This window comes from Narcine bancroftii, unplaced genomic scaffold (assembly GCF_036971445.1).
Source record: "Narcine bancroftii isolate sNarBan1 unplaced genomic scaffold, sNarBan1.hap1 Scaffold_232, whole genome shotgun sequence".
Classification (NCBI taxonomy): domain Eukaryota; kingdom Metazoa; phylum Chordata; class Chondrichthyes; order Torpediniformes; family Narcinidae; genus Narcine; species Narcine bancroftii.
Window position 1 is genome coordinate 189,218 of NW_027211967.1, and position 26,751 is coordinate 215,968.

At 58.7% G+C, this 26,751-nt stretch overlaps 1 protein-coding gene across 3 annotated transcripts in view; it reads left to right on the forward strand.

Annotated features, from left to right (window-relative positions):
* The first annotated feature begins 336 nt into the window (after positions 1 to 336).
* Positions 337 to 26,751, forward strand: part of LOC138750701 (zinc finger protein 84-like) — a 32,779-nt gene continuing 6,364 nt past the window's right edge. For 2 of the 3 annotated variants that reach the window (XM_069912766.1, XM_069912765.1), the window contains exon 1: positions 25,640 to 25,896. Coding sequence is in view for 1 of the 3 variants with exons in the window: in XM_069912767.1 (XP_069768868.1) it covers positions 376 to 431; positions 1,078 to 1,599 (578 nt within the window). In the remaining 2 variants the exon portion in view is untranslated. Of the gene's footprint in view, positions 432 to 1,077; positions 1,600 to 25,639; positions 25,897 to 26,751 lie in introns of those variants that run through there. The other variant, XM_069912767.1, reaches the window with a different exon arrangement.

A 26,751-nucleotide genomic window follows, 5' to 3' on the forward strand; every position in this document is an offset into this window, starting at 1 on the left:
TCCATGGATGGACGGGTTTAGAGGGAGAGTGGCAGGCGGGACCAGTGTGGGTGGGACAGATCCATGATAGGATGGGTTTAGAGGGGTCGGGGCATGTGGGACCAGTGTGAGTGGGACAGATCCATGGATGGGACGGATTTGGAAGTGTAGGAGCAGGTGGGACCAGTGTGGGTGGGATGGACCCATGTATAGGACGGGTTTAGAAGGATAGAGGCAGGTGGGACAGACCCATGAATAGTCTGGGTTAAAACCCCACCGTCCTCCCGAGGACCGGAAGTGCGAGTCCAAATGGCGGCCTCAGCCTCCCGGCATCGATCGCGGCTACGAATATGGTCCGGGGTGGGGGGGGTGGCGGTCCAGTGAACGGAGGGGCGCATGCGCGGCGGTGCGCGGCCTGTGAGGGAGGCTTCAGCGGAGGCTCCGGAGAGTTGGTGAGTGGAGGAGTGAGTCGGGGGGATGAGGGAGGGGACTGCCGCTACCTCCCCTTCCTCCCTGCACCAGCCCCTCACGCCACGGGAGCCCTCCCGGGTCCCCAGTCCTGGGCGCAGTAACCTCTCACCTCCCTCCCTCCCCGCCAGGACCATCCGTCCTGATCCCCCTCCCCGACCCGATCCTCCGTATGGTCCCTCTGTGGTCTCCCGTCCACCCTCCCTCTCCCTCCTACCATGGGACGCCTGAGTCCGGACCTCCGTTCTGACCCATCCTTGGAAACTGGTGCTGACCCCACTGTCCCCTCCTCCATCACCTCGGGACTCCTTCATTCTGGCCTCCTTAGGACCCCGTTATGACCACTGTTTTCTCCCCCTCGGGACCCCATGATGGTTGCAGTGTCCTCTTCCTTATCCCCACATACGCGGGACACCAGTCCTGAACCCACTGACCTCTCCTTCCAGGAACCCCTCCGTTGTGGCCACACTGACCTATCCTCCCATCCCCCCCACCCGGAGCTCTCCTTTGTGGTCGCACTTACCTCCTCCACCCCCTCCCTCCCTCCTCGCCACTCTCCCCAGGACCCCACATTAGGACTACTTTGACCTTTTTTTCCAAACCCCCCCCCCCCCCCCCGCACAATTCCAGGAGCCCACACCCGATGGAAGGTGAGCAGCCCCAGGTGCGCAGGAAGCCCCCCTCGCGGACAGGGGGCCGGGCAGGACCCCGGAGACGCTGCCACCCCGATCAGCGGGGCTTTATCTGCCCGGACTGCGGCAAGACGTTTGAGCACTCATGCCACTTTGAGCGGCATGTGCGGGTGCATACGGGTGAGCGGCCCTTTCGCTGCGCTGCCTGCGGCAAAGACTTCAACCACAAGTCAAACCTGGTGCGTCACCAGCGCACCCACACGGGCGAGCGGCCCTTCCGCTGCCAGACCTGCGGCAAGGAGTTCAGCCAGCCCTCCAACCTGGTCAAGCACCAGCTCACCCACACAGGCGAGAAGCCCTTCCGCTGCCAAACCTGTGGCCGGCCCTTCAGCCGCCTCTCCAACCTGGCCACCCACCAGCGCACCCACACCGGTGAGCGGCCCTTCCGTTGCCCTGTCTGTGCCAAGGACTTCAGCCAGTCATCCATCCTGCGGCGGCACGAGCGCATCCACACCCGGGACAGGACACGTCAAGGGGCACTCTGCCCCACTGAGGAAACAGGGACAGACGGGTAGGTAAAGGGGGGAGGGGGTGGGGATGGACGGGTAGGTACGGTGGGGGGGGGGTGTGGGGATGGTCGGTTAGGTACCAGGGGTGGGATGAGGGTGGGACAGGTAGGTACGTTGGGGGAGGGGGTGGGGACGGATAGTTATGTACCGGGGGAGGGACACAGTAGGTTTGGGGGAGGAGCAGATGGATGAGTAGGTGGGAGGGGAGGTGACAGGGAACGACGGGTATGTACCGGGGGGGGGGGGGGGGTGGGTGTAGACAGGCAGGTAGGTACCTGAGAGGAGGAGGTGGCTGGGGACTGACAGGATTGCAGGATTGAGGGGGGTTGGGGACACAGGGATAGGTATAGGGCGTTGGGGAGAAGGAGTGGTGGGGACGGACAGGTAGGTATAGAGGAGGAGGAGCAGTGGGGGCTGACTGGTAGGTATGGGGGGTGGGGACAGGGTCAGACGTAGATTCTGAGCGGGAACAGACGTGTTGGTACAGGGGGGGATGGACAGGAAGGTACGGGGCTGGGGTCAGATGGGAAGGTACAGATGGGGTTTCTGGGTAATGGGTTTTGGCGATGGGGGTTTGGGGGGCAGTGAGCTTCAGGGACAGGGGTTCCAGGGATTAGGTTTCAGGGCAGGGGTTTTGGCTGGTGGGATTTGGGGTGGGTAGGTAGGCAGCTTGAACGTTGCCTTCCTCCTGTAACATCCTCTCCTCCCCTAATGCAGACTGCTGGATGTGGAGGATTTGCAGCTGTGCCCATCACCAGAGGCAGCTGATGATCGGGATCCCTCGGAGCCCCCAGACCCGGACACCGCTGAACTCTTCATCTGCTCCGATTGTGGCAAGAGTTTCAAGACCATGTCCTACTTGGAAGGGCACCAGCTCGAGCACTTGGCCCAGGACGGTTCGCCGGGCAGCCCTCCTTGACCCCAACCCCTCCCCATTTCTCCCTCATCCACTGAACACCTCCCTCAACTTCTCCCCTGTACCGTCCCCCCACCCAACCCCAAACCTTCCTTGATCCCAACTCCCCCAAACTCCTTCCTCAACCTGTCCCCACCTTGACCCTTCTGCCATCTTGTCAACCCCACCCCTTCCTCCACCTAGTCCTGACTCCTCCCCATCCTGCTCTGAACCAAACCACTCCCTCATCCTCTTCCCTCAACCAATTTTCAACCCTTCCCCTACCCACCCTGATACCAACCTCCTCCATCTTTTCATACCCTCCCAAAACCCCTCACTGACCCATTCCCCATCCCACCCGAACCCCCCCCTTCCCTCCCCTACTCACCTTCATCCTCCCCCCAGAGCAGATGAATGGAGCCAGACGCCCTGCGGATGACGGGGAGCTGTGTGGCCGTTGTGCATTCCCCACCCGGACCTTCCCCATGCCTTACGGGAAAGCAGGCGTGGGGCCAGCTGGATTATCTTTGCCATCCATTGCAGGCGGACGCCATCTCTCCCTCTTCTCTCTTGATACTTTTTTGTTGTTTGCGTCAGAAGTTTGTGAAATAAACCTGGTTGTCTAATGCGGGGCCAAGACCCTGGCGAGGGGGTTTGTCAGCGAGACTACAGCACGTCGACGTGCAGGAGGGGAGTGTGTCGACGATTCCCAATGATGTCAGTGCAGAGGAAGCCGAGTCTGTACGCAGAACGTTACAATTCAGGACAGGCCCTTCAGCCCACAATGTTGTGTTGACCCACCCTTCCCTCAATCACATCCATAACCCTATACAGTAAAACCCCTGTGATCCAGAATTCAAGCAATTGGCAACCTCAAGCAACAAGCAAAAATATCACAGAAAATAGGTAAAAAAAAATACATAAGCTTAAAATTGGCACACCTTGCCAATTGTGCAACATGTAGTGGCAAACAACTGGAAAATTCACTTATCTGTCATCTATCAATCCCCTCTAGGTGTCGGATACCAGGGATTTTACTGTACTGGTCTCAGTCTTTTAAATGTCTCTATTGTACCAGCCACCAACACCACCCCCAGCAAATGCATTCCTGGCACCCTCTACTCTGAGAAAAGTTACAGCACAGAAACTGGCCTTCAGCCCTTCTAATCTGTGCCAAACCTGCACTGTTCCTATCCCTGAACACCCCGCCCCATCCATGAACATGTCCAAATTTTTCTTAAATATTAAAATCAAGTCCACATTCACCACTTCAGCTCATTCCACATTCCCATCACTCTCTGAATGAGGAAGGTCCCTCCTCTTAACCCCCCCCCCCCCTTCATCCTTTACCCCTGTCCTCTGGTTTGTGTATCACCTAACCTCAGTGAGAAAAGCCAGCTTGCATTTACTCTATACACAATTTGTGTAACCTCTATCAAATCTCCCCTCATCTACATTCTAGGGAATAAAGTCCTAACCTATTTCACCTTTCCCTGTAATTCTATTACAGGGAATATCCTTGAAACTCTCTGCACTCTTTCAATCTTACTGACATCCTTCCTTGTAGTGAGGTGACCAAAACTGCACAGATCGAGACTCCCGGATGTATGTGGTCTCCCAGGTGCCAGGATCAAAGGCGTCTCAGATTGAGTCCAAAGCATTCTAAAGCATAAGGGTAAGCAGTCAAGTCAAGTCGCCTTTATTTATTGTTCATACCGTGCTCGCACGGTAGGATGAGATAGCATTTCTCCAGGACCTTAGAGCATAGAAGGACAACTAGATTTGAAGAGAGAGGAATCAGATTGTTAAAATTAATGAAGGAGAGGGGATAGTAAAAGTAGATGGTATGAAAAGGAGTGAATGTGGGGGACCTCTCAAGTTTATATATTTCAAAGCAAGGAGCATGTTAAGTAAGGTGGATGAGTTTATTGCGTGGATTGACAACACGGAAATATATTGTAGCCAAATGTTCCAGGATTCCATTGCTTTAGGTGTGATAGAACAGGGGAAGGGAGTCACATTGCTTGTTAGAGAAAACATTACAGTGGTGCTATGGCAGGGTAGATTGGAGTGCTCAACCAGTGAGGGTATTTGGGTGGAAGTGAGGAAAGGGAAAGGCATAATGGGGGTATAGTTAATTTTGAGGAGCTGCGAAAGGATTAGAAGGTGTGGATTGGGATAATTTTCTGAGAAGGAGGCAACAGATAAATGGAGGATGTTCAAAAGGGAAATTTTGAGAATACAGAGTTGGTCTGTCTCTGAGGATTAAAGGAAAGGTTAGAAAATATAGAGAGTCTTGGTTTTTAAGGGATATTGGGAATTTAGTTTGGAGAAAGGGATGTGGACAGCAGAGAATAAATAAATAAGGTGCTTGAAGGATGTAAAGAGTGCAAAACAAATGAAATTAGAATGACTAAAAGGAAATATGAAGCTGCTTTGGCAAGCAAGGTAAAAATAAATCCAAAGAGTTTCTACAGATATATTAAAAATAAAAGAATAGTGAGGGATAAAATTGGGTGGCAGGCTTTGTGAGGAGCCAGAAGAGAGGGAGGAAATTTTAAATGATTTTTTTCTTCAGTATTCATTAAGGAATATTGAGTCAGGTCAAGTAAGGAGAACTAGTAGTGAGGTCATGGAAAATGTACAGATTAATGAGGAGGTCGAACTGGCGACTTTAAAGAGAATAAAAGTGGATAAATCTCTGGGCCCTAACAAGATATTCCCTACGAGTCTGAGGGAGGTTAGTAAAGAAATAGCAGGGGCTCTGACAGAAATATTTAAAATGTCATTAGCCACGGAGGAGGTGCCAGAGGATTGGGAGGGGTGGGGGGGGGGGCTCTAAAAAAGCCTGCAAAAGTAAACCTGGTAATTATAAGCTCATGAGTCTGATGTCAGTGGTAGGTAAATTAATGGAGATGGAATATACAATTATTTGGATAAAAGGATTGACTAGGACATGGTTTTGTGTGTGGTAGATCATGTTTAACAAATCATATAGAATGTTTTGAGGAGGTTACTGAGAAGGTTGATGAAGGGAAGGTTGTGGGATGTCTATATGGACTTTAGTAAGGCCTTTGACAAGAGATTAGTGATTAGGTATTAATGTTGAAGTAGTGAAATGGATTCAACAATGGTTGGATGGGAGATGCCAGAGTAGTGGGGGAAATTGTCAAATTGGAGGCTGGTGACCAGTGGAGAGCCTCAGGGATCGGTCCTGGGTCCATTGTTGTTTGTTATATATATTAATGATCTGGATGATAGGGTGGTAAATAGGATTAGTAAGTATGCAGATGATACTAAGATTGGTGGTGGTGTGGACAGCAATGAAGGTTTTCAAAGCTTGCAGTGGATATAGGCCAGTTAGAAGAGTGGGCTGAAAGATGGTAGATGGAGTTTAATACTGATAAATGTGAGGTGCTACATTTTGGTAGCAATAATCAGGTAAGGTCATACATGTTAAATAGGAAACAATTAAGGAGTGCAGTAGAACAAAAGGATTTAGGAATTCTGGAACATAATTCCCTGAAAGTGGAGTCACGTGTAGATAGGCTGATGAAGAAAGCTTTTGGTATGTTGGCCTTCATAAATCATGGTATTGTGTCCAGGAGTTGGGATGTCATGTTGAAGTTGTATAAGCCATTAGTGAGGCCAAATTTAGAATATGTGCAGTTTTGGTCACTGAATTATAGGAAGGATATCAACAAAATAGAGAGAGTGCAGAGAAGATTTACAAGAATGTGGCCTGGGTTTAAGTTACAGTGTAGAAGATTGAGGGGTGTTTTGATAGAGGTGTTTAAAATGATGAGGGACAGATAGAGTAAATGTGGATTGGTTATTTCCATTGAGAGGGGTTGCTTCCAGCAAGAAAACATGGATTGAGTTTGAAGGTGATAAAGTATAGGGGAAATTTCTTCACTCAGAGGGTGGTGGGAGGGTTGAATGAGCTTCCAGCCAAAGTGGTAGATATGGGCTGGATTTTAATATTTAAGAAAAAGGTGGACAGGTATATGGACGAGAGAAGTGTGGAGGGTTATGGGCCGAGTGCAGGTCAATGGGACTAGGTGAGAAGGTGTTCAGCATGGACGAGAAGGGCTAAATTGGCTTGTTTCTGTGCTGTAATTGTTATATTTACATAGATATGTTAGGAAAGCAGTTAACACATGAAAATATTAAGACTGAAAGTCCACGGTGCAATATGCACATGTACTGGGGATTCAGGAGCTTGATGGCTTGGAGGGAAAAGTTGCTGGGCAAGAGCCGAGTGCTTAGGTACTTTCTGCCAGATGGCCAAAGGGATGTTGTGGTCCACATTGGTACCAATGACATAGATAGGAGTAAGGATGGGGGCGGTCCTGAAGAGGGAATATAGGGAGTTAGGAAGGAAACTCAAGGGTGGAAATCTTGGGATTGCTGCCTGTGCCACACACCAGTGAGGGTAGGAATGGGAAGTTGTGACAGATGACAATCTCTTCAGATGGTTGAAGAGTTGGGGCAGGGGGTGCAGATTTGTGGATCATTGGGATCTCTTCTGGGGAAGGTCTAACCTCTACAAAAAGGACAGGCTGCACCTGAACTAGAAAGGGATCAACGGCTTGGTGGGCAGGTTTGCTTGAGCTGTTGGGGAGAATTTAACTAGTTTGGCAGGGGATGGGAAAGAATAAGGCAAAGGTGGAAAGGATGATGCAATGTGTTATGGAGTTGTGAGGAAGGACAGACAGGGGTAAATGTCAATTGGAGGGGGTGAAATGTGTCTTTCAATGCTTGGAGTATTAGGAATAAAGAGGATGAACTTAAAGCATGGATCAGTACATAGAATTATGATGTGGCTGTTACAGAAACTTGGTTGGAGGAAGGGCAGGATCGGCTGATGCAGTACTAGGGGTTTTGGTCTTTTAAAAGGGATGAGATGGGAGGTAAAAAGGGGAGGGGAGTAGCATTACTGGTCAGGGATAGAATCACAGCTGTAGAAAGGGAGGATGCTGTAGAGCGAGTGTCTACAGATTCAGTGTGGGTGGAAGTCAGAAGGCCAAATAGCCCTTGGGATACTGAGGAACAGATAAGCAGACAGATTTTGGAATGGTGCAGAAATTACAGGGTTGTCATAGTAGACTTCAACTTTCTAAATATTGACTGGCACCTTCTGATTGCAAGAGGGATAGATGGGACAGAATGTGTCAGTTGTGATCAAGAAGGATTCCTGACACAGCTGACGAGGACATACTGAATCTAATACTGGATAATAAACCTGGTCAGGTGGCGGACCTCTCTTTGGGGGAACGTTTCAGTGATGGTGACCACATTGCCCTGAGCTTTAGCATAACTATTGACAAGGTTAAAAGCAGACAAAATGGGAATGTGTTTAATTGGGGAAGGGCTAACTACAATGGGATGAGGCAGGAACTAGGAAGAGTAAATTGGGAACAGAAGAAATGGGGAGGATGTTTTGGTTTGTCCCACCAAGACAGGAAAAAGATGGTAGGAAAAGGGAACTGTGGTTCACAAAACAGGTGAAGCAGCTAGTTAAGAGGAAGGAAGTGTGCATTTGATTTAGGAAGCAAAAAACAGGAAAGACTCACGAGAATTATAAGGTAGCCAGGAAGGAATTTAGGAGAGCTGGAAGAGGGCATGACAAGGTCTTGGCATGTAGGATTAAGGAGAACTCCAAGGTGTTCAAAGAACAAAGGATGATGAGAGTGAAGGAAGGACCACTTAAAGATAAAGGAGGCAACATATGCCTGGAAATTGGGGAGGTCCTACATGAATACTTTGCTTCAGTATTCACCAGAGAAAAGGACCTTGATCTGGGTCAGGTTGGAATAAAGCGTGAAATAGGAAGTGTTGGATCTTCTTAAAAACATTAAAATTAATCAGTTCCCAGGGTCGAACAAGGTGTACCCCAAGTTGTTGAGGGGAGAAAAGAGGTAGGTGGCGTGTTGATGATGATCTTTGTCTCCTGTGGCCACAGGAGAGGTGCCATAGGATTGGAGAATGGCAAATGTGCTCCCCTTGTTTAAAACAGGGCAATAGAGAATCCTGGGAATTATAGACTGGTCAGTTTACATCAGTGATGTGCAAACTAATAGAGAGGATTCTTAAGGACAAGATCTAAGGGCATTTGGGGAATTACAATCTACTCAGGGATAGTCAGCATGGTTTTGTGAAGGGAAGGACATCAGGGGTAAGGTTTTTTGTGCAGAATTGTGGAGAGGCTAAAATATTAGGGGCATTTAAGAGACAAGCAGACATGGAAGAAAAATGGAGGGTTTAGTATTTTTTTAAAAAAGGAATATATGGGTCACATAACATTGAGGGCTGAAGGGCCTGTACTGTGCTGTGGTTTTCTAAGATTGCTGCACAGATTGATAGGATAGTTAAGATGGCCTATTTAGACATACAGCATGGTAACAGACCCTTTTGGCCCATGAGTGGTGCCACCCAATTACATTAAATTAATTCCCAGTACTGTTTGAATGGTAGGAGGAAACCAGAGCAGACATGGGAAAATGTACAGATTCCTTACAGATAATGCTGGATTTGAACACTGGTTCCTGGTGCTATAACAGAATTGCACTAACTGTGCTGCCCTAGGCTTCATTATTCATGGGATTGAGTTCAAGAACCCATGTTACAATTCTACAAATCTCTGGTGAGACCACACTTATAGAGTATTGTGTTCAGTTCTGGTCACCTCATTTTAGGATGGATAAGGTTCAGAGGAGAGTTACCAGAATTATGTCTGGATTGGAAAATGCCATGCAAGGCAAGGTTAGCAGAGCCAGGACTTTGGGATGAAGGATGAGAGGTGACTTAATAGAGATATACAAGATTCTGAGAGGAATAGATAAGGTAGACAACCAGCACTTTTACACCCCCCCCCCCCCACCCCGGGCGGGAGAAGCAAACACCAGAGGACATGTACAAAATGAAGGGAGGAAAGTTTAGGGGAGACATCAGGGGTACTTTTTTTTTTGCCTGGAATGCCTTGCCGGGGGTGGTGGAGGATGAAATATTAGAGGCGATTAAGAAACTTAGGCACACAGATGAAAGAAAAATAGAGGTTTACAAGGTAGGAAGGGTAGGGCTTTTTTTGGTAGTACACAACATCGAGGGCTGAAGGGTCTGTACTGTGCTGTGTTCTATGAATACTCCAAATTTGACCCCACCAATACAATACCATAACATCTCATCTCCTGTACTCAATACATTGATTTATGAAGGCAAATCTGCAAAAAGCTCTCTGTACAACCCTATCTTCCTGTGATGTCACTTTCAGGGAATTATGTTTGTATTCCCAGATCCCTCTGTTTCCCCCTAAACCTTCCTCTCCTCACCATGAACCTATGTCCTTTGATGTTTGCTGTCACCATTCCAGGAGAAAGGTGCTAGCTTAGCTCTAGTAATCTTGTACACCTCACTGTAGATTCCCCAGTGGCTGGGGCCTATGAAAATAAACTGGCACAAAATGTAATAAATACATAAAAGTGATGGAGAAACTCAGCAGATCCCACAGCATCCAAAGAAGGCAAAGATATATAACCAGTGTTTTGGCCCTGAGCCATTCGCCAAGGTATGAGCAAAAAGCAGGTGGTGGGGGAAAGAGGAGGGCAGAAGGGGCATAGGTGGACATGGAGAGAAGGAAAAGCTGGGAGGGTGGGTTTGTGAATGTAAAGCTGGAGGGGAGTTGGGGGGTGGGGGAAAGAGGGAGAGGTAAAATGGTCAGCACAGTTAGTGTAACTATTAATAGTGCCATCAACCTGGGTTCAAATCCGTTGCTACCTGTAAGGAGTTTGTACAGATCTGCACAGGTTTTCCCTGGATGCTCTGGTTTCCTCCCACCCTCCAGGGTGTAATTCGGGTGGAATTGGCTGCTACTGTGCTGTAAAAAAAAATGGGTGGGGTGATGGAGGAAAGGAGACAGGGAAATGGAAAGACAGGCTGGGGAACTAACGGAAACTGAAGTCGATGTTAATGCCCTCAGGCTCTTGTATTCGCCTTCTATGGAAGCTGTGGGCTTGCTGAATTTCTCCAGCACTTTGTGTATTTACCACAACTACTGCGTCTGCAGACTTTGTTTCACGAGCACAAAATGTAAAAAGATAGTAAAAGTCTTTACAAATGTGTAAAGCAGAAAATGGTGGTTCAAGTGAATGTAGGTCCTTGGAAGAGGAGGTTAATATTGGGAATGGCTAAAGCCTCAAAAACTGTTTTGTGTCGATCTTCAAGGTGTCTAACATGCCAGAGAGATGCTAAGGGTGCAATGGGAAGCAAGGACCTTGAAACAATCATGCACTAAGGAGTTAGTGCTGAACAAACTGGTGGGTCTGATTGTAGATCAGTGCCCTGGTCACAATACATTGCATCTCACGGTACTGGTGAAGTGGAATAAATTATAGTGGAGGAGTTTTTGGTAATTACAAAAATATCCTGGACTCTGGGCAGGTTCCAGCAGATTGGGAGACGGCAAATGTTATGTCACTAACCTCAACCTGCATTGAGACTCCTCTGTCCACAAGGGGTGTGAGGGAATGCTCTTGCTTTGCCTGGGTGGAGTTAGTCCGTCTTCCTGACATCCTCTGCACCACCTACATACTCTTCTCTGTCCACAGGGAATGTTGACTGGGTACAGTACATCTGCTACATCTCCCACACCACCCCTTCTCTGTACACAAGCCAGAAGCGTAAGGAAGTGACTGGATGGAATTAGTCCATGTGCATGACATCCACCACACGTCAACCCTCTGTCCACAAAGGGCTGTCACAGTTGACATAGCAGTTAGCGCACTGCCGTTACAGTGCCAGTGATTGGGACTTGGATTTAAATCCTGTGCTCTGTAAGGAGTTTGTATGTTCTCCCCATGTCTGCGTGGGTTTCCCCAGGGGCTCCAGTTTCCTTCCACCATTTGAAATATACCAGGGGGGTGCAGGTTAATTGGGTGCAAATTGGACAACATGGGCGTGTGGGTCAAAATGGCCTGTTACCGTGATGAATGTCTGAAAAGGTTGGGAGTGTAAGGGAACACTCAACTTTCCCTCAGTGGAATTAGTCCATGTACACATCCACCACACCAACCCTCCTCCATCCACAAGGAGCATGAAGGAACACTCTCGTCTTGCCTGGGTGGAATTGGCCCACGTACACAACCTCCACCTGACCTTCCCCCATTCACAAGGAATGCAAGGGAACACATGCCTTACCTGGATGGAATTAAGTGTGTAGGCGGCATCCACTGTACCTTCCCCCCACCACCAAAACCGACCCTCTGTTTACGTCAGGAGTGTGAGGGAACAGTCCCCCAACCTTCGAGTACCCAGGATGAATTTAAACCCCTCACCCAGTGAACTTCCTCTGCGATTTATCCAAAGCCAGTCCATCCTTCTGCGACTAAGACTGGAACCACATGGAGCACTTCAAGTGTGGCCTCACCAGCACCCTGTGCAATTCTTCAAGCTTCCATTTCTCACACACAATGACCTGGCCTCCATAACCACCCTCTGGCTAAAGAAATTCCTTCATATCTCTGTTCTAAATGGATGCCCTTCGATCTTAAGTTGTGCCCTCTTGTCCCACTCTCCCATCATGGGAAACAACTTTTGAACATTTACTCTACATCTTTCAAGATTAAAATGTTTCAAGATCCCCCAAATCTAAATTCCACAGAATACAGTCGAGCTGCCAAAGGTTTGTCATCTGGTAACCCTGGAATCACTCTCGTGAACCTCCCCTGTACTCCCTTATGTCAGCACATCCTTTCTTAAATGAGGAGCCCAAAACCACTCGACTACTCTGAGAGGTCTCACCAATGCCTCATCAACATCACATCCCTTGTATTCTATTCCTCTGGAAATGAAAGCCTTCTTCACCATTTACTCAATCTGCAGGTTGACTTTCAGCAAATCCTGCACGAGGACTCCCAAGTCCCTTTGCCTGTGGAAATGTTCAATTTTCTCCCTATTTAAAAATAATATGCCCATTTATTTCTTCCATCAAAGTGCCTGATTGTATGCTTTCTGACATTTTATTTCATTTGTCACTTCTACTCTAAGGCATTCTGCAGCCTCCTCGTTTCCTCAATACAACCTGCTCCTCCACCTACTTTTTTTTGGAATATTTGAATTTTTAAAGTCAAACGTGCAATCAACAAAAACAGGAAAAAATTGAATACTGAGGAAAAATGATGATCTATGATGGCTGTAATTCCCCCACCCCACCCTCCCATGAAGTTAATAAAGTCCCAAAGAGAGAAGAAAAAGAAAAGGTGGGGGGGGGGGGGAGAGATTACCAGGGATCTATTGTCTACCTCACAAATTTCAAATTTTCAGAATTTACCTGGATCTCAAGGGGACATTAGTGTCAGTCTTATGGGCGATATGGGGCACAATTAAAGATTTGCATCTGCATTTTGTAAATTTGGCTGCCATATTTGTAAGAACATGTTGTATTTTTTCTTAGGTAATCTCAAGGGAAGCCATTATGTATTTCCACATTCCAACGGGCTATACCTAGATATGAATCAGATGTCCAAGTAACTGCTATACATTTTCTGACCAATGAGATGTTGACAAATATAGTTTAATTACCACCTTATTTTAGGCAATATACTGGCAATATTCCCCAATAAGAATAGCTCTTGGTACTGTGGCCATTGAATTCCTGTAATTTGCTTTAAGAGTTTCCCCAGATCTACCCAAGTTGAATGTAAAAAAAGTTCCCATCTTCTCACTGCACCTTAAAGCATTGATCCGAAATGTCTGCTTTTATTTAATTTTTATGGGGAGATATAGCTGGTGAAAAATATATTGTACCTATCTGCATCTTACATTTATTGCATTTGACATCTAGTCACAGTATAAATTGGACCAGTTTGAGCAACAATACTTAAATTTAAGTCTGATTCCCATCTCCTCCACCTACCTTCATATCATTGGAAAACTTGGCCACAAAGCCATTCAGTACATAATCTAAATCAGTGGTTCCCAAACTCCTTTGGTCTGCCACCCCCTTGACCTCCAGGCCACATCCCAAGCACCCACTCCCTCCCCCCATACAAGAGCACAGGGGTGGGGGAGTTAGTGGCAGCACTGAGTGGGGTGGGGAGGGCTACTGGTGGTGCCGTGGGGTGGGGGTGTTTAGTGGTGGCGCCGAGTGGGGTGGGGCCGGGGGAGTTAGTGGCAATGCTGAGTGGGGTGGGGGAGTTAAGTGAGGATGCCAAGCAGGTGGGGCAGTTAGTGGGGTGGCCGAGCGGGGTGGAGGTATAGTGGGGGGGGGCATTGGAATGGGGGGTTTAGTGGGGGGGGGCAAGCGGGTTGGGGAAGTTAGTGGGAAGGCCGAGCGGGGTGGAGGAGTTGATGGGGGGGGGTTGAGCAGGGAGGATGGGTCGAGTGGGGTGGGGGAGTTAGTGGAGGGTGCCAAATTGGAGAGGGAGGTTAGTATGGGGGAGTTAGTGGGGAGACCAACCGGGGTGGGGAGGTTAGTGTGGGTGGGCTGAGCAAGGTGGGAAGGTTAATGGGGGGCTGAGCAGGATGGGGAGGTTAGTGGGGGGGCTGAGTGGGGTGGGGAGTTTAGTGGGGGGCTGTGGGGTGGAGGCCATTAGTGGGGGAGTGAAGCAGGGTGGGTGGAGTGAGTGGGATGACTGAACAGGGTAGGGGAGTGAGTGGGGGGTGGGGCAAGCATGGTGAGAGGGTTAGTGGCGGGGCTGAGCGGATTGGGGTGTTAGTGGGAGTCGGCTGAGTGGGATGGTGGGTTAGTGGAGGGGGGCCAACTGGGGTCGAGGCATTAGTGGGGGCACTGAGCAGAGTGGAGAGGTCAGTCAGGGCATTGAGCAGGGTGGGGAGTTAGTGGGTGAGCCAAGCAGGATGGGAGGAATTAGTGAAGTTGCTGAGCAGGGTGGAGGAGTTAGTAGGGGTGGGTTAGTGGGGGGAGATAGTGTGGCGGCCGAGCAGGGTGGGGGAGTTAGTTGGAGGGCCGAGCATGGTGGGGGTGTTGGTGGGGGGGCCAAGTCGGGAGAAGGAGTTGGTGGGGGGGGGGGGGCGAGCATGGTGGTGGGGCCAAGCAGTGTGGGGAGGTTAGTGGGGGAGCTGAGCAGGGTGGGGGGCTGAGCAGGGTGGGGGGGGGGGGTTAGTGGATGAGCCAAGCAGGGTGGGGGGGATTAGTGGGGTTGCTGAGTAGGGTGGAGGAGTTAGTGGGGGTAATGAGCAGGGTGGGTGGGTTAGTGGGGGGAGACAGTGGGGTGGCCAAGCAGGGTGGGTGGGTTAGTAGGGGACTAAGCTGGCTGGAGAGGGAGTTACTGGGGGCACCAGGTGGGATGGAGTTCGTAGGATGGTTGAGCGGGTATGGGGAGTTAGAGGGGGTCTGAGCCAGGTGCGGGGAGATAGTGAAGGGCTGAGTGGAGTGGGGTACTCAGTGAGGGGGCGAGCAGGGTGACAGGGTTAGTGGTGTGTCTGAGTGGGGTTGTAGAGTTTACGGGGGTGCCGACTGGGTTGGGGGAGTCTAGCTGGGTGGGGGAGTTGGTGGAGGGGCCTAGCGAGGTGGGTGAGTTGGTGGGGGGGCTGAGCGGGGTGGGTGAGTTGGTGGGTGTCCGAGCGGGATTGGAGAGTTTGCGGGGTGGGGGAGGGGGTTGGAAGGCCGAGCTGGGTGTGGGAGTTGGAGCGGGGGCCGAGCTGTGTAGGGGAGATAATGGGGTGTTCAAGCGTGGTGGGGGAATTTATGGTTGGCCGGCCGGAGTAGGGGAGTTAGTAAGGGGGGAGCCAAGCTGGGTAGGGGAGTTAGTGGGGGGGCCGAGCAGGGTGGTGGAGTTAGTTGGAGGGCCGAGCATGGTGGAGGAGATAGTGGGGAGGGCGGTCTAAGCGGGATGCAGGAGTTTATGGGGGGCTGGGAGGTGTAGGGGGGCTGAGCGCGATGGGGGAGTTCGTGGGGGGCCAAGTGGGGAGGGGGAGATGGTGTGGGGGGCAGAGAGGGATGGGAGTGTTGAGGGGAGGCCGAGCTGGGTGGAGTAGTTGGTGGGGGTGCCATACGGGGTAGCGGAGTTCAAGGTGCCGCCGAGTAGAGTGGAGGGGTCATTGGGGGCATTGAACGTGGTGGGGGACTTAGTGGAGGGGTCCGAGCAGGGTGGGGGTGGGGGGGGCCGAGCAGAGAGGTTGAGTTTGTGTGGGGCATGAGCTGGGTAATGGAGATAGTGGGGGGTCCAAATGGGGTGGGGGAGTTGATGGGGGACGGGGTGGGGTAGGGAAGTTACTAGGGGGGCCAAGCGGGCTGGAGGAGTTAGTGAGGGGCTGAATGGGGTGGGGGAATCAGTGAGGGGCCGCGCGGAGTGACAGGGTTAGTGGTGGGTCCGAGCGTCGTGGGGGAGTTCGCGGGGGGCGAGCGGGGTGAAGGAGTTGGTGGGTGGCTGATCGAGGTGGGTGAGATGGTGGGGGGGGCCAAGCAGGGTGGAGAGTTGGTGGGGCCAAGCAGGGTGGGAGAGTTGGTGGGGGGGCCAGGCAAGGTGGATGAGATGGTGGGGGGGCCAAGCTGGGTGGGGGAGTTGATGGGGGGCCAAGCAGGGTGGAGGCGTTGGTGGGGGAGCCGAGCAGTGTGGGGGGAATTAGTGGGGTTGCTGAGCATGATGGAGAAGTTTGTGGGGGTGCCAAGCAGGGTGGGGGAGGTAGTGGGAGGGCGAGTTGGTGGAGGGCCTAGTGAGGTGGGTGAGTTGGTGAGGGGTCCGAGCTTTGTGGTGGAGTTGGTGGAGGGCCGAGTGGGGGAGTTGGTGGGGGGCCGAGTGGGGGAGTTGGTGGGGGGCCGAGTGGGGGAGTTGGTGGGGGGCCGAGTGGGGGAGTTGGTGGGGGGCCGAGTGGGGGAGTTGGTGGGGGGCCGAGTGGGGGAGTTGGTGGGGGGCCGAGTGGGGGAGTTGGTGGGGGGCCGAGTGGGGGAGTTGGTGGGGGGCCGAAGTGGGGGAGTTGGTGGGGGGCCGAGTGGGGGAGTTGGTGGGGGGCCGAGTGGGGGAGTTGGTGGGGGGCCGAGTGGGGGAGTTGGTGGGGGGCCGAGTGGGGGAGTTGGTGGGGGGCCGAGTGGGGAGTTGGTGGGGGGCCGAGTGGGGGAGTTGGTGGGGGGCCGAGTGGGGGAGTTGGTGGGGGGCCGAGTGGGGGAGTTGGTGGGGGGCCGAGTGGGGGAGTTGGTGGGGGGCCGAGTGGGGGAGTTGGTGGGGGGCCGAGAGGGTGTTGGTGGGGGCCGAGTGGGGAGTTGGTGGGGGCCGAGTGGGGGAGTTGGTGGGGGGCCGAGTGGGGGAGTTGGTGGGGGCCGAGTGGGGAGTTGGTGGGGGGCCGAGTGGGGAGTTGGTGGGGGGTCGAGTGGGGGAGTTGGTGGGGGGCCGAGTGGGGAGTTGGTGGGGGGTCTGAGCGGGATGGGGGAGTTGGTGGGGGGGGCGAGCGGGGTGGGGGAGTTGGTGGGGGGCCGAGCGGGGTGGGGGAATTGTTGGGGACCGAGCAGGGTGGGGGAGTTGGTGGGGGGCCGAGCGGGGTGGGGGAGCTGAGGAGTGTGGGGGGAATTAGTGGGGTTGCTGAGCAGTGTGGAGGAGTTTGTGGGGGTGCTGATCAGGGTGGGAGGGGGCAAAAATTGTGGGGGGAGATAGTGGGGGGGCCGTAGGATGGGTGGGTTAGTTGTGGGCTAAGCAGGCTAGAGGAGGGTTACTGGGGGTGCCAGGTGGACTGGAGTTCGTGGGTGGGTCGAGCAGGTCTTGGGAGTTAGTGGGGATCTGAGCAGAGTGTGGGGAGTTCGTGGGGGCACCAAACAGGGTGGGGGGTACGTGAGGGTCTGAGCGTGGTGGGGGAGTTGGTGGAGGGCCAAGCGGGGTGGGGGCGTTGGTGATGGGCGAGGATGACATGGTTAGTGGTGGGTCCAAGCGGGGTAGGAGAGTTTGCGGACTGGGGGGGCCCGAGTGGGTGGGGGACATGGTGGGGGTGCTGAGTGGGGTGGGGGGGACCGAGCAGGATTGGGAAGATAGTGGGGGGTCCAAGTGGGGTGGGGGAGTTTATGGGGGGCCAGGGGGTGTAGGGGAGTTAGTGGGGGGCCGAGCGCGGTGGGGGACTTTGTTGGAGGCTCGAGCGTGGTAGGGGAGTTCGTTGGGGGTCCAAGCGGGGAGGGGGAGTTGATGGGGGGGCAGAGAGGGCTGGGAGTGTTGAGGGGAGGTCAAGCTGGGTGTAGTAGTTGGTGGGGGGGGGGCCGAGCGAGGTGGGGGAGTTGGTGAGGGGTGCCGAATGAGGTGGGGGGGCCGTGTGGGGTAGTGGAGTTCGTGGGGCCGTGTGGGGTAGTGGAGTTCGTGGGGGTGCCAAGCAGAGTGGGGGGTCATTGAGGCATCAAACATGGTGGGGAGTTAGTGGAGGGGTCTGAGGCAGGTGGGGAAGTTGCTGGGGGTGCTGAGCGAGGTGAGGGTGTTGGTTGGGGGGCCGAGCGGAGAGGTTGAGTTTGTGGGGGTGGGCGAGCTGGGTAGTGGAGATAGTGGGGGGTCCAAGCGGGGTGGGGGAGTTGATGGGGGACTGTGTGGGGTAGGGGAGTTAGTGAGGGGGTGAATGGGGTGGGGGGGTCAGTGAGGGGACGAGCGGAGTGACAGGGTTAGTGTTGGGTCCAAGTGGGGTGGGAGAGATTGCGGGTGGGGGGGCTTAGTGGGGTGAGGTAGTTGGTGGGTGGCCGAGCGGGTTTGTGGAGTCAGTAGGGGCCGAGTGGGGTTGGGGGTCCGTGTGGGTTAGCAGAGTTTGTAAGGGCACTGAGCAGAGTGGGGGATTAGGGGGGGTCGAACACAGTGGGGGAGTTAGTGGAGGGGTCCGAGTGGTGTTGGGAGTGTTGGTGGGGGGGCCGAATGAGATGGGAGTGTTGGTGGGGGCGCTGAGCGAAGAGGTTGAATTTGTGGGGGAGACAAGTTGGGTAGGGAAGATAGTGGGGGATTCAAATAGAGTGGGGGAGTTGATTGGGGGAACAGGTGGGGTAGGGGTGTTAATAGGGGGGCTGAGTGGGGTGGGGGAGTCAGTGAGGGGCTGAGTGGAGTGACAGGGTTCGTGGGTGGGGTGGGCCGAGCCCGGTGGGTGGGGTGGGCCGAGCCCGGTGGGTGGCTGGGCCGAGCCCGGTGGGTGGCTGGGCCGAGCCCGGTGGGTGGCTGGGCCGAGCCCGGTGGGGGGAGTGGCTGGGCCGAGCCCGGTGGGGGGGAGTGCCCGGGCCGAGCCCGGTGGGGGGAGTGCCCGGGCCGAGCCCGGTGGGGGGGAGTGCCCGGGCCGAGCCCGGTGGGGGGGAGTGCCCGGGCCGAGCCGGTGGGGGGGAGTGCCCGGGCCGAGCCCGGTGGGGGGAGTGGGTGGGCCCAGCCCTGTGGGGAGAGTGGGTGGGCCCAGCCCAGTGGGGGGAGTGGGTGGGCCCAGCCCAGTGGGGGGAGTGGGTGGGCCCAGCCCAGTGGGGGGAGTGGGTGGGCCCAGCCCAGTGGGGGGAGTGGGTGGGCCCAGCCCAGTGGGGGGAGTGGGTGGGCCCAGCCCAGTGGGTGGGCCGAGCCCAGTGGGGGGAGTGGGTGGGTGGGCCGAGCCCAGTGGGGGGGGTGGGTGGGTGGGGAGGGTGGGTGGGTGGGTGGGCCGAGCCCAGTGGGGGGGGGTGGGTGGGCCGAGCCCAGTGGGTGGGTGGGTGGGCCGAGCCCAGTGGGGGGGGTGGGCCGAGCCCAGTGGGGGGAGTGGGCCGAGCCCAGTGGGGGAGTGGGTGGGTGGGTGGGCCGAGCCCAGTGGGGGGAGTGGGTGGGTGGGTGGGGCCGAGCCCAGTGGGGGGAGTGGGTGGGTGGGGGTGGCGAGCCCAGTGGGTGGGCCGAGCCAGTGGGTGGGCCGAGCCCAGTGGGGGGGGAGTGGATGGGGGGAGTGGATGGGTGGGTGGGTGGGCCGAGCCCAGTGGGGTGGGTGGGCCGAGCCCAGTGGGGGGAGTGGGCCGAGCCCAGTGGGGGGAGTGGGCCGAGCCCAGTGGGGGGAGTGGGCCGAGCCCAGTGGGGGGAGTGGGCCGAGCCCAGTGGGGGGAGTGGGCCGAGCCCAGTGGGGGGAGTGGGCGAGCCCAGTGGGGGGAGTGGGCCGAGCCAGTGGGGGGAGTGGGCCGAGCCCAGTGGGGGGGAGTGGGCCGAGCCCAGTGGGGGGAGTGGGCCGAGCCAGTGGGGGGGAGTGGGCCGAGCCAGTGGGGGGAGTGGGCCGAGCCCAGTGGGGGGAGTGGGCCGAGCCCAGTGGGGGGAGTGGGCCGAGCCAGTGGGGGGAGTGGGCCGAGCCCAGTGGGGGAGTGGGCCGAGCCCAGTGGGGGAGTGGGTGGGTGGGCCGAGCCCAGTGGGGGGGGTGGGTGGGTGGGGGGGGTGGGTGGGGGGGGTGGGTGGGGGGGGTGGGTGGGCCGAGCCCAGTGGGGGGGGTGGGTGGGCCGAGCCCAGTGGGGGGGGTGGGTGGGCCGAGCCCAGTGGGGGGGGTGGGTGGGTGGGGGGGGGTGGGTGGGTGGGGGGGGGGGTGGGTGGGTGGGGGGGGTGGGTGGGCCGAGCCCAGTGGGGGGGGTGGGTGGGTGGGGGGGGTGGGTGGGGGGGGTGGGTGGGTGGGGGGGGTGGGTGGGGGGGTGGGTGGGGGGGGTGGGTGGGTGGGGGGGGTGGGTGGGGGGGGTGGGTGGGTGGGGGGGGTGGGTGGGTGGGTGGGCCGAGCCCAGTGGGGGGGGTGGGTGGGTGGGGGGGGTGGGTGGGTGGGGGGGGTGGGTGGGCCGAGCCCAGTGGGGGGAGGGGTGGGGGGGAGTGGGTGGGGGGGGGGAGTGGGTGGGGGGGGGAGTGGGTGGGTGGGTGGGCCGAGCCCAGTGGGGGGGAGTGGGTGGGTGGGGGGGAGTGGGTGGGTGGGGGGGAGTGGGTGGGTGGGGGGGAGTGGGTGGGTGGGGGGGAGTGGGTGGGTGGGGGGGGAGTGGGTGGGTGGGTGGGGGGGAGTGGGTGGGTGGGTGGGTGGGTGGGTGGGTGGGTGGGTGGGTGGGCCGAGCCCAGTGGGGGGGAGTGGGTGGGTGGGGGGGAGTGGGTGGGTGGGGGGAGTGGGTGGGTGGGGGGGAGTGGGTGGGTGGGTGGGCCGAGCCCAGTGGGGGGGAGTGGGTGGGCCGAGCCAGTGGGGGGGAGTGGGGGGGAGTGGGTGGGCCTGAGCCCAGTGGGGGGGAGTGGGTGGGCCGAGCCCAGTGGGGGGGGAGTGGGTGGGCCGAGCCCAGTGGGGGGAGTGGGTGGGGCCGAGCCCAGTGGGGGGGAGTGGGTGGGCCGAGCCCAGTGGGGGGGAGTTGGTGGGCCGAGCCCAGTGGGGGGAGAGGGTGGGTGGGTGGGCCGAGCCCAGTGGGGGGAGTGGGTGGGGGGGAGTGGGTGGGGGGGAGTGGGTGGGTGGGGGGGAGTGGGTGGGTGGGTGGGCCGAGCCCAGTGGGGGGAGTGGGTGGGGGGGAGTGGGTGGGGGGGAGTGGGTGGGTGGGCCGAGCCCAGTGGGGGGAGTGGGTGGGGGGGAGTGGGTGGGTGGGCCGAGCCCAGTGGGGTGGGTGGGCCGAGCCCAGTGGGGGGAGTGAGTGGGTGGGTGGGGGGAGTGAGTGGGTGGGTGGGTGGGCCGAGCCCAGTGGGGGGAGTGGTGTGGGTGGGCCGAGCCCAGTGGGGGGAGTGGGTGGGTGGGCGAGCCCAGTGGGGGGAGTGGTTGGGTGGGCCGAGCCCAGTGGGGGGAGTGAGTGGGTGGGTGGCCGAGCCCAGTGGGGGGAGTGGGTGGGTGACCGAGCCCAGTGGGGGGAGTGGGTGGGTGGGCCGAGCCCAGTGGGGGGAGTGGTTGGGTGGGCCGAGCCCAGTGGGGGGAGTGGGGTGGGTGGGTCGAGCCCAGTGGGGGAGTGGGTGGGTGGGTGAGTGGGCCGAGCCCAGTGGGGGGAGTGGGTGGGTGGACCGAGCCCAGTGGGGGGAGTGGGTGGGTGGGCCGAGCCCAGTGGGGGGAGTGGTTGGGTGGGCCGAGCCCAGCGGGGGGAGTGGGTGGGTGGGTGAGTGGGCCGAGCCCAGTGGGTGGGTGAGTGGGCCGAGCCCAGTGGGTGGGTGGGTGGGCCGAGCCCAGTGGGTGGGTGGGTGGCCGAGCCCAGTGGGTGGGCCGAGCCCGGTGGGTGGGCCGAGCCCGGTGGGTGGGCCGAGCCCAGTGGGTGAGCCGAGCCAGTGGGGGGAGTGGGTGGGTGGGGGGAGTGGGTGGGGGGAGTGGGTGGGTGGGGGAGTGGGTGGGTGGGTGGGCCGAGCCCAGTGGGGGGAGTGGGTGGGCCGAGCCCAGTGGGGGGAGGTGGGTGAGTGGGTGGGCCGAGCCCAGTGGGTGGGCCCGAACCCAGTGGGAGGAGTGGGTGGGGGGAGTGGGTGGGTGGGGGGAGTGGGTGGGCCGAGCCCAGTGGGGGGGGTGGGTGGGTGGGGGGGTGGGTGGGTGGGGGGGTGGGTGGGCCAAGCCCAGTGGGGGGGGGTGGGTGGGTGGGGGGGGTGGGTGGGTGGGGGGGGTGGGTGGGTGGGGGGGTGGGTGGGTGGGGGGGTGGGTGGGGGGGGGGGTGGGTGGGGGGGGGGGGTTGGTGGGGGGGTGGGTGGGTGGGGGGGTGGGTGGGTTGGGGGGGTGGGTGGGTGGGTGGGCCGAGCCCAGTGGGGGGGGGTGGGTGGGTGGGGGGGGTGGGTGGGTGGGGGGGAGTGGGTGGGCCGAGCCCAGTGGGGGGGAGTGGGTGGGGGGGAGTGGGTGGGGGGGGGGAGTGGGTGGGGGGGGGAGTGGGTGGGTGGGTGGGCCGAGCCCAGTGGGGGGGAGTGGGTGGGTGGGGGGGAGTGGGTGGGTGGGGGGGGGAGTGGGTGGGTGGGGGGGAGTGGGTGGGTGGGTGGGTGGGTGGGTGGGTGGGTGGGTGGGTGGGTGGGTGGGCCGAGCCCAGTGGGGGGGAGTGGGTGGGTGGGGGGGAGTGGGTGGGTGGGGGGGAGTGGGTGGGGTGGGGGGGGAGTGGGTGGGTGGGGGGGAGTGGGTGGGTGGGTGGGCCGAGCCCAGTGGGGGGGAGTGGGTGGGCCGAGCCCAGTGGGGGGGAGTGGGGGGGAGTGGGTGGGCCGAGCCCAGTGGGGGGGAGTGGGTGGGCCGAGCCCAGTGGGGGGGAGTGGGTGGGCCGAGCCCAGTGGGGGGAGAGGTGGGTGGGTGGGCCGAGCCCAGTGGGGGGAGAGGGTGGTGGGGGGAGAGGGTGGGTGGGGGAGAGGGTGGGTGGGTGGGCCGAGCCAGTGGGGGGAGTGGGTGGGGGGGAGTGGGTGGGTGGGGGGGAGTGGGTGGGTGGGTGGGCCGAGCCCAGTGGGGGGAGTGGGTGGGGGGGAGTGGGTGGGGGGAGTGGGTGGGTGGGCCGAGCCCAGTGGGGGGAGTGAGTGGGTGGGTGGGGGAGTGAGTGGGTGGGTGGGTGGGCCGAGCCCAGTGGGGGGAGTGGGGTGGGTGGGCCGAGCCCAGTGGGGGGAGTGGGTGGGTGGGCCGAGCCCAGTGGGGGAGTGGTTGGGTGGGCCGAGCCCAGTGGGGGGAGTGAGTGGGTGGGTGGGCCGAGCCAGTGGGGGGAGTGGGTGGGGTGGACCGAGCCCAGTGGGGGGAGTGGGTGGGTGGGCCGAGCCCAGTGGGGGGAGTGGTTGGGTGGGCCGAGCCCAGTGGGGGGAGTGGGTGGGTGGGTCGAGCCCAGTGGGGGGAGTGGGTGGGTGGGTGAGTGGGCCGAGCCCAGTGGGGGGAGTGGGTGGGTGGACCGAGCCCAGTGGGGGGAGTGGGTGGGTGGGCGAGCCCAGTGGGGGGGAGTGGTTGGGTGGGCCGAGCCCAGTGGGGGGAGTGGGTGGGTGGGTGAGTGGGCCGAGCCCAGTGGGTGGGTGGGTGGGCCGAGCCCAGTGGGTTGGGTGGGCCGTGGGGCCGAGCCCGGTGGGTGGGCCGAGCCCGGTGGGTGGGCCGAGCCGGTGGGGCCGAGCCGGTGGGTGGGCCGAGCCCGGTGGGTGGGCCGAGCCCGGTGGGTGGGCCGAGCCCGGTGGGTGGGCCGAGCCCGGTGGGTGGGCCGAGCCCGGTGGGTGGGCCGAGCCCGGTGGGTGGGCCGAGCCCGGTGGGTGGGCCGAGCCCGGTGGGGGGAGTGGGTGGGTGGGGGAGTGGGTGGGTGGGGGGAGTGGGTGGGTGGGGGAGTGGGTGGGTGGGGGGAGTGGGTGGGTGGGGGGAGTGGGTGGGTGGGGGGAGTGGGTGGGTGGGTGGGCCGAGCCCAGTGGGGGGGAGTGGGTGGGCCGAGCCCAGTGGGGGGGAGTGGGTGAGTGGGTGGGCCGAGCCAGTGGGTGGGCCGAACCCAGTGGGAGGAGTGGGTGGGGGGAGTGGTGGGTGGGGGGAGTGGGTGGGCCGAGCCCAGTGGGGGGACGTGGGTGGGCCGAGCCAGTGGGGGGAGTGGATGTGGGGGGAGTGGGTGGGTGGGTGGTTGGGCCGAGCCGGTGGGTGGCCGAGCCGGTGGGTGGGCCGAGCCGGTGGGTGGGCCGAGCCCGGTGGGTGGCCGAGCCCGGTGGGTGGGCCGAGCCCGGTGGGTGGGCCGAGCCCGGTGGGTGGGCCGAGCCCGGTGGGTGGGCCGAGCCCGGTGGGTGGGCCGAGCCCGGTGGGGGGAGTGGGTGGGTGGGCCGAGCCCGGTGGGGGGAGTGGGTGGGTGGCCAGAGCCCGGTGGGGGGAGTGGGTGGGTGGCCAGAGCCCGGTGGGGGGAGTGGGTGGGTGGCCAGAGCCCGGGGGGGGGAGGGGTGGGTGGCCAGAGCCCGGTGGGGGGAGTGGGTGGGTGGCCAGAGCCCGGTGGGGGGGAGTGGGTGGGTGGCCAGAGCCCGGTGGGTGGGGGGAGTGGGTGGGTGGCCCAGAGCCCGGTGGGGGGAGTGGGTGGGTGGCCAGAGCCCGGTGGGTGGGGGGAGTGGGTGGGTGGCCAGAGCCCGGTGGGTGGGGGGACCGAGCAGGGTGGGGAAAGTAGATGGGTGGGCCAAGTGGGGTGTGTGGCCAAGCGGGGTGGGCTGAGCAGGATGGGGAAATGGGTGGGTGGGCTGAACAGGGTGGGGTAATGGGTGGGTGGGCCGAGCGGGGTGGGGGAGATGGTGGGGAGCCGAACAGTGTGACAGGGTTAGTGGTGGGTCTGAGTGGCATGGGAGCGTTTGCAGGGTGAGGGGCCGAGTGGGGTGAGGGAGTTGGTGGGGGGCTGAATGGGGTGGGTGAGTCGGTGACGGGCCGAGAAGGGTGACGGGGTTAGTGGTGGTTCCGAGCTGGGTGAGAGAGTTAGCGGGGGGGGGGGCTGAATGGGGTGGGGGAGTTGGTGGAGGGCCAAGCGGGGTGAGAGAATGGGTGGGTGGGCCGAGCGGAGTGACATGGTTAGTGTTGGGTACGAACTGATTGGGAGGTTTGCGGGGTGGGGGGCTGAGCGGGGTGGAAGCGGTCGAGCCTGGTGTTGGGGGTCAATGGCAGAGATGACCGGGACAGGGGGCGGTTGAAGCCAACCACCCTTCTCTATCTTTCACCATTTCTCTAACCACCAAAGGTCACCACTCTTTTGGCCATTGACCCCTTCGCAAGGGGAAACCGGCTGCTGTTGGGCGCTCAAAGGCTCTGCCCAGCCATCTCACTCTCTCTGCCAATGTCCGCTCTCCTGTCCTTCTGCAGTGCAGTGTCCGGTCCCTGCAATGAAAGACATTCCACCCTGTGATCGGGTGCCCGGGATGAGCTCCCTGCAATGTCCTTTCGTCTGCGTTGGGACCACACCAGAACCTGGAGTGGGGTTTTAAAATAGGAAATCTCTCTTGGGATAGCTCCTATTTCCACCGTTTTGTGGCGACCAACCCCTTTCCCCATCGTGCATCCATGGCTGGCCGTTTGTTTGGGTGGGAATTTCGGTGCCAAAACCTCTGGCTATCCAGCCAAGCCGCCATCGCATCATGGCGGCGCTTACTCTCCGACGACTTCCCCACCACACACGCACTCGCCATTCCAACTCCAACCGCTGCGCTCGTGCCTCCCGCCAAGGATCCGCGCAGCCTGGATGGCCACCTGGTCCTGCCAATCCGAATGAAGCAAGGGGGCGGGTCGCCATCTACCATTGGTTACTTCAGCAGTGTAGATAGGGGCGGGATCCTGCAGACGCGGTGATAAGTCAGTGAAGAGAAGAGGACGCGCGATAGCACGCTGTGATTGACGGACGGGTGCCCCAGGACAGGGGCGGGACCTAGGAGCCGGTTGGCCGGGGCTGGGGTCGGTCAGGAGCGCAGAGCGAGGCGATTGGAGGTCCGAAGCCCCGCCCAGGGACGCGGAGCCCGCCCCGTCCTCCCCGAGGGGGTCGTCGGCCTCAGTCGACGGGCGGACGGCGGCGGGTCAAGAGGAGGCGGCGAGCGGAGCGGGGCGAGAGGTGAGGAAGCGGGGGCCGGGCGGGCGGAGTGGGGGAAGAATATGGGGGACGACGCCGCAGAAGGTTCTGGAAACCGGATGTGGAGGCGAAGGTTCTGGAAACCGGATGTGGAGGCGCGGCCTCTCATCTCCCCCCCCCCCCATCAGTTTAGGGATAGAGATGGAGCTGCGCATGTGCACCGCCCCCTGCAGCACGCCACGCCTCCGTCATGGCCGCTCCCCTACACACAAGCCACTCCCTTGCACACCACGGCCTCTTATTACAAGCCACACCCTCTATTTAAGCCACACCTCCTACACACTAGTCACGCCCCTAATCAGCCCCAACACCTCCTACACACTAGTCACTCCCCTAATCAGCCCCTCCCATGTTCCTCTACACAAGCAACACCCCAAAACACAGGCCACTCCCTACACACAAACCATGCCCCCTCATCACAGAGTCCCACTCCTCACCAGTCCCTGCCCCTCCACCTGCCCGGACTCACCTGTCTCAGTTCCTGAATTTCAGGCAACATCCTACTAAATCTTCTCTGCAATCTTTCTATCTCAATGATATCATTCATGTAGTTAGATGAACAAAACTGCACACAATGTTTCACATTTGGCCTCACCAGTGCCTTAAATAACTTTACCATAACATCCCAACTCCTAGACTTAGTACTTTGATTTATGAAGGCCAATATCCCAAAAGCTCTCTTCACAACCCCATCCACCTGTGATGCCACTTTCAGGGAATTATGTATCCCTCTGTTCTACTGCATTCCTTAGTGCCAGACCATTTACCATGTTTGTCCTTTCAAAATGCAGCACCTCACACTTCTCTGTATTAAACTCCATCCTCCATTTTTCATCC